At 38.5% G+C, this 7,115-nt stretch overlaps 1 protein-coding gene across 2 annotated transcripts in view; it reads left to right on the top strand.

Annotated features, from left to right (window-relative positions):
* The window catches only part of Pnpt1 (polyribonucleotide nucleotidyltransferase 1), a 40,330-nt gene that overhangs the window by 22,668 nt on the left and 10,547 nt on the right, over positions 1-7,115 (top strand). For both annotated transcript variants that reach the window (XM_005367721.3, XM_005367722.3), the window contains exons 19-22: positions 5,443-5,549; positions 6,256-6,327; positions 6,414-6,477; positions 6,866-6,949. In XM_005367721.3, coding sequence (XP_005367778.1) covers positions 5,443-5,549; positions 6,256-6,327; positions 6,414-6,477; positions 6,866-6,949 — 327 coding nt within the window. The remainder of the gene's footprint in view (positions 1-5,442; positions 5,550-6,255; positions 6,328-6,413; positions 6,478-6,865; positions 6,950-7,115) is intronic.

Below are 7,115 nucleotides of genomic sequence, written 5' to 3'. Positions count from 1 at the left end.
TTTGGAGCCTGTCCTGGAACTAGCTCTTGTAGACCAGGCTGGTCTCGAACTCACACAGATCCGCCTGCCTCTGCTTCCCGAGTGCTGGGATTAAAGGCGTGCACCACCACCGCACGGCTGTCTTAAGACTCTTAACACGGGGCTGGAGAGATGGCTCAGCGGTTAAGAGCATTGCCTGCTCTTCCAAAGGTCCTGAGTTCAATTCCCAGCAAACCACATGGTGGCTCACAGCCATCTGTAATGGAGTCTGGTGCCCTCTTCTGGCCTGCAGGCATACACACAGACAGAATATTGTATACATACTAAATAAGTAAATATGTAAAAAAAAAGACTCTTAACTCACCGTGCAGTGGTGGCACATGCCTCTATTCACACCACTCGAGAGGAAGAGACAGGCGGATCTCTGTGAGTTTGAGGCCAGCCTGGTCTACAGATCGAGTTCCAGGAAACTACAGAGAAACTGTCTCAAAAAAAAAAGACTCTTAACTCATAAAAACAAACAATACAGTATAGAGGCTGGACACATGTTAAGAGCATGTCTTGATTCAGCTCCCAGCACCTACATAATGGCTCACAACCTTCTGTAACTCCAGTCTCAGAATATCTTATGCCCTCTGGCCTTTATGTGCACTGGGCATGTAGGTGGTGCTCAAACATACATGCAAGCAAAGCACTCAGACACATAAAATAAATAAAAATCTCTTTTAGGGGCTGGAGAAATGGCTCAGTGGTTAAGAGCAGTGTCTGCTCTTCCAGAGGTCCTGAGTTCAACTCCTGGCAACCACATGGTGGCTCACAACCATCTGAGGTCTGGTGCCCTCTTCTGGCCTGCAGACGTACACACAGACATAATATTGTATGCATAATAAATAAATAAATATTTAAAAAAATCTCTTTTAAAAGGAGGAGATGTATTTTAGAATGGAAAGTAGCTATAAAGAGAACAGTAGTGGCGCATGACTTTAGCCCCAGCACTTGGGAGGGATAGGCAGTCGATCTTTGTGAGTTCGAGGCCAGCCTGGTCTATAAGAGCTGGTTCCAGGACAACTAGGGCTGTTACACAGAAAAATCCCTCTCTTGAAAAACCAAAAAAAAAAAAAAAAAAAAAGCAAGAAAGAAAGAGCCAAAAGATACTAAGGAAAATAAGCCATACCCATAACTCATTTTGTTATTTTTGGAAAATAAAAAATGACTAGATTCCAAGTGAGGTGGAGGGATACTTTTGACACAGTAGACCTAGAATCTGTCTTTGTGTAAATAGTGTGGAAATTTAGACTGCATTAGGTGCATCATTCATGACTGGTTGAAGGATAAGCAGAGAGGACTGGTTAATCAGTGTGTTGTGAAAGAGAGAGGTCCCAGGTAGAATACTTAAGGATGCTTCATTATCAGCCCATTCCCTTTCCTTAATAACAATGACATGACATACAGGATACTCAGGATACTAATAAGAAGGAATATGGAAAGCTGTAATTGCAGTGGTTGGGCAGTGAAGGCAAGAAGATAGCAAATTTAGGGCCATCCTGATTTACATAGCAAGACTCTGTCTCAATGAAACGGGGGGAGGGGGGAGGAGGAGGAGGAAGAAGAAGAGAGGAAAGAAAGAAAGGAAGGAAGGAAAGAAAGAAAAGAGAGAGGAAGGAAGGAAGGAAGGAAGAACATATAAGAATTGATAAGTGTTTCCAACATGAATACATTAACTATGGAACAACACTTCTACCCTAAAATGGGAGATTTCTAAAGAAAGCAGTTAAAGAGTTGACAAAACTGTCTAAATTGAGAAATTGCAAAGAAACTGACTGAGACCATGATATTTTGCCTAGTTTAAAGGTTGAAAAGCTATGTTAGGGTCAGGCAGATTAGGAGGCATGACGTAGCTGACCTAGAAGGAATAGCCTGTTCAAAATGATGAAGTTATAAAATAGCATGGCTGTGTTTCTCAGAGTATTCAAAAGAACCACTGAAGTAATAAATAAAGCAGATTTTGAAGGCCACTTGAGCAAAGCAAATCACGTTTATTTGCGTTTTTTGTTTACTAACTTTTAAAGATAGATTTAATTTAATTTTATATGTATGTATAAGTACTTCCATGTCTATATGTGTATCACATGCCTGTTGGAGGCCCTCCAAGTCCAAAGTAAGTACAGTCTCCTGGACTGTAGTAGGTGGTTGTTTGCTGCCTGATGTGGGTGCTGGGAACTGAACCCAGGTTCTCCACAAGAGCAGCAAATACTCTCAACCATGAGCCATCTCTCTGGCCCCCTGTTTATTTATTTATCCAGGGTGTGTTGTTTTTAGTTTCTGAGACAGGGTTCCATATAGCTAAGGATGACCTGAGACTTCTAATTGTCTTGCCTCTACCTCCCAAGTCCTAGGATTGCAAAGATGAGCCACACCATGTCTGCCTTAAGCAACTCTATTTAATATGTTGAATAGGCTAATAATAAGAGCACTGAATCTCCAGGAACAGCATATACACTATGTCTATATTAGTTATTTTTCTGTTGCTGTGATAAAATACCATGACCAAAGCAACTTATGAAAAATAAAGGGTTTGCTTTGCTGCAGATTTCAGAGGGATAAGATCTTAACCTGCAAACACAAAGCAGAGAGAGTATAATAGAAATGAGGCCAGTCTATGAACTGACCTCCCAAATGGCACCACAAACTGGGGACCAGGTATTTAAATACCAGAGTCTTTGAGGGACATTCTCATCCAAACCAACTCAATGTCCTAAACCTTTTTGTACCCCCAGGTTGGAGCTAGAGTAATAAATTGCTCAGAAGTTAGGAGCATATACTGCTCTTGTAGAGGACCCGAGTTCAGTTCCAGCACCCACTTCTGCTTATGACATCAGCTCTGAAGGATCCCCCCCCCCCCCCCCCCGCCAAGTATAGCGCACTCATTCACATGGTTACAAAATAAATCTTTAACATAACAAACCTTTGGCTTATGGGTATAACTGAGTGATACAGTGCTTGCTTAGGCTGCAGGAGCATTTGCATTAAGTATCCCTCCCTATCACCACAACATACAAACAAACCTTCTAAGAGCAGGTTATGGAGAGCTTAAAGGATTCTTTGTTTTAGTTTTATTTATTTAACTAGGTTCTATTTCAGTAAAGAACTTCAGGAAGCAGTTTGTGTATCACAAATAATAAAAAACTCAAAGACAGATATAGGGGTTAAAGCTGAAGATCAGAGAAGCAGAGCAGTCAGCCACTAGAGAGATCTTTACCTCTACCAGTCCTCAGACTGAAGGGGCAATGCTCAGACTGCACTGTGTCTCTATGAAAACTCATTTCAGTGAGTTCTGTGCTGGAATTAAAGGTGTGTGACTCCCAAACACTGGGATGAAAGGTGTGAACCACCACCACCTGGATCTGTTTCTGGATCGATCCTGTGTAGCCCAGGGTAGTTTGAACTCACAGAGATCCGTCTGCCTCAGTCTACAAATTCCTGGGATTAAAGCTGTGTGCCACCACTGCCTGGCCTCTAGTGGCTTAGCTTTGCACTCTAATCTTCAGGCAAGATTTATATTAATAAAATATCACTACAAGTTTGTCTAAGCAGAACCAGGCATGGCCAAGAGATCCAGGAGGAAGGAATGGGCAGTTACGATACCATTGTAGGAACTGGTGAGGTGCCTCATCGGATAAGAGCATTTGATGCTCATTCAGAGGACCTGGATTTGGTCCTAGCACCCATATGGTAGCTCACAGCCATCTATAACTCGAGTTCCAGAGAATCCACTGCATTCTTTTGGCATCCACAGACAGCAGGCACATACCTAGTGCACTGACATACATTCAGGCAAAACACTTATATATGATGTAAAATAAATAAATCTTAAAAAAAAAAAACCAAAACGCTGCAGTAGTAGTTAAAAGCTGAAGTATAGATATGATAGCTTAGAGGGAAATATGTTGGAGCTATCCAACATATTTATTCTGAAATAATTCCAAGTGGTCAAAACCTAAAGTTTAAAGATAAGAGAAAAATAAAACATTTTATTAAAACACGGAGAAGAAATTCCTTTCTAAGCAAAATCTAGAAATCATGACTTCATAGACTATAAAAATTCTACCTTGAAAAGTACCTCACTATTATTAACGTGAACAAGCTAAGCAATAACAAGTTATAATTTAGTAAGTCTATTGCTTATAATGAAAGAGCTCCTGCCGCATTAAAAGAAAAGATTTTCAAGGGTATATACAAGTCAGTATGGAAAGACAAATAAAGTAAAATAAAATTGTACCATATTAACATAAACAAAAAAGAAACCAACAAATCAAAATTAAAATATAATCAGTTTTACTTTTTCAATTAACAAAAATAAAGTTGGGGGATTAACAATAATTATCAAGAAAGACTTGAGGGTCAGAGCAGGAAGAATTAGAATTCAAAGTCAGCTGTGACTATATAACAAATTCTAGGCCATCCTGGATGAGATGAGACCCTGTGTCTAACACACAGACACACACACGTATGTAAGGTACATTAAGTGTCTATCTTTGGAAGGTAGTATAAATGTCCATGCCCTTTAACTAAGTACCTCCTCTATGGCTTATCAGAGGAGATGGTCCCGTGCGGTGCACAGAGGCCTGATGACCTAAGTTTGATCCCAGGATCCCATAGAATAGCAAGAAAACAGACTCCAGCATTGTCCTCTCACCGTACGTGCACATGGTAGAACACGTGTCTGTACTTAGACTTAAATGCACAAAATAAAATTAAAAACTTCAAAGTTTTGTTTCATCTGGAAGTGGAGTGGCATATCTGTAATCCCAAATACTTCTGAGGCAGAAGCAGAGAGATCTCTGAGTTTAAGGCCAGCCAGGACTACACAGTGAGTGCTATCTTAATTTAAAAATAGTTTTATATACGGGAGCCATGCATAGTAGTACATACTTCATCCTTGTAACTGTAGCACTTGGGAGACTAAAGCAGGAAGGTCTTATAATAACGAGGAAAGCACAAATATTTAATTTATTTATTTATTACATGTATATGGGGGTTACTATGTAGTAGGTTTTTACTAAATAAAAAGAACAAGGTAACAGATAATGCTTATATCATGTTTCTCAGAAATAAGAATTTAAAGACTATGTTTATAATTGTAGCTGTATACACAAATTTTCTAGTGGGGAGGTGAACTGAAAGGTTCAGGCTTAGAAAATATACCCAATAAAGGGTTTGAAGAAGGAACCAAAAGCAAAATAGCAGAACATAGAAAACTTAAGAATTTGCTCTCTTAGGTTTTTTCCAAGTATAGTTATTATCTATTATTTTACAGGTCATTATTAAAGGATCAAAAAGAAATGAGATGGGGCCTATTCAACTCGATTTGATGACTGATAGAATAATGGAATAATGTCAGCAGAATTGGAGTGTGTTTCATGCTACTACATGTCTTATACACAAACCTTCTTTTCATTATAGGGGTCCCAATTTCATCTGCTGTTGCAGGTGTAGCAGTGGGATTGGTTACCAAAACCAATCCAGACAAAGGGGAAATAGAAGATTATCGTTTGCTGACAGATATTCTGGCAAGTATATTCCCAGTTTGAAATGTTTACAAGTATATTTAAAAGTACATGCTTAGACCAGTGATGATGGCATATGCCTGAATAGGCGTAAGGCAGAAAATCACTAGTCATAGTCTAACCTAAGATTACATAGCAAGTTCCAGGCCACCATGGGCCATGTGGTGAGACACAACAAAAAATGCAAAACAAATCAAAGACATATAAAAGCCTCAGCCTAGAACAGTGGTTCTAAACTTGTGGGTCCAGACCCATTTGGAAGGGGTCAAATTACCTTTTCACGGGAGTTACCTAAGACCACAACAAAAATAATATTATGGTTGGGGGATCAGCACACCATGAGGAACTGAACTAGAGGGTCACTAGAAGAATGCTTGTACTTCTGGAGTATAGATACAGTACTTATTTCCTGTTTGCCTTGGATTCTAAAGGATATGTATTACTATATACTTATCCAGAATGGCTTCCTCTGGGATAATTCTAAATTAATTTTTATGTATTTATTAGGAACAGGCATGAGCTAAACATAAGATGATATTTCCAATGACAAGCTTTGTGCCCTGGAGCGGCAGCTGAGCGGCAGAGGTGGCTCTTGCATTTAACATTAGAGGAAACACCTTACTTCCAGAGCTAGGACTTGAAATTCTTCTACTGTGACTATAGGTGAACTTTGTTTAAAACTTTACCATAATTTCTTAAATTGTTGAAGGGAATTGAAGATTACAATGGTGACATGGATTTCAAAATAGCCGGTACAAATAAGGGAATAACTGCATTACAGGTACGACCTTGTTTCATTTTTTAAAATTTAAATAATGACATGGACCACTGCCTGTTTATTTATTTATTTTGGCTGTTCTCTATTAGGCTGATATTAAATTACCTGGAATACCAATTAAAATTGTAATGGAAGCCATTCAGCAAGCATCAGGTAAGTCAATACACTGTATGCTGCTCTCATTTCTGTCTAGTTTGTTAATGGAACCTTTAATTCCCACTAAGTTTACTATAAAATGTGGCTGACTGGAAGAATGTTTGCCTGTGATGCATTGGGTCAGATCCTCAGCACCATCAAAACAGAAGAGTGGGGCCCTGTAACTTAACATGATCAAGTATTAATTATTGATTACATGACTGACTACCCAAATGAAAGAATAGTAAAATTTTAATTTTTACAATTGAAGCAACTTTCTGAGCTAGGAGTTTGGAGGAGTTTGGAAGAGATAAGATACTTAAGGTAATGAGAGTGAAGCTGGTTCAGATCACACTTGGTTCAGATCACACACTTACAATTTTTATTCTGCTGCTATTTCTTCTAGTGGCAAAGAAGGAGATTTTACAGATAATGAACAGAGTAATTTCAAAACCTCGAGCATCTAGAAAAGAAAATGGACCAGTCGTAGGTAAGACATTAAAGTTATTACTGACAGCTTGATAAACATTAATGTTTAAACATTTATTACTATTTTAAAGTGCTTCTCTCTTATCAAAATAAAAATAAGTACATTTTTGCTAACTACACTGAAAGAATTTTTTTTTTTTTTTTTTTTTTTTTTTTTTTTTTTTTTT

Source organism: Microtus ochrogaster, unplaced genomic scaffold, assembly GCF_000317375.1.
Source record: "Microtus ochrogaster isolate Prairie Vole_2 unplaced genomic scaffold, MicOch1.0 UNK22, whole genome shotgun sequence".
Classification (NCBI taxonomy): Eukaryota; Metazoa; Chordata; class Mammalia; order Rodentia; family Cricetidae; genus Microtus; species Microtus ochrogaster.
This window is presented reverse-complemented; position numbering and strand designations above follow the sequence as displayed.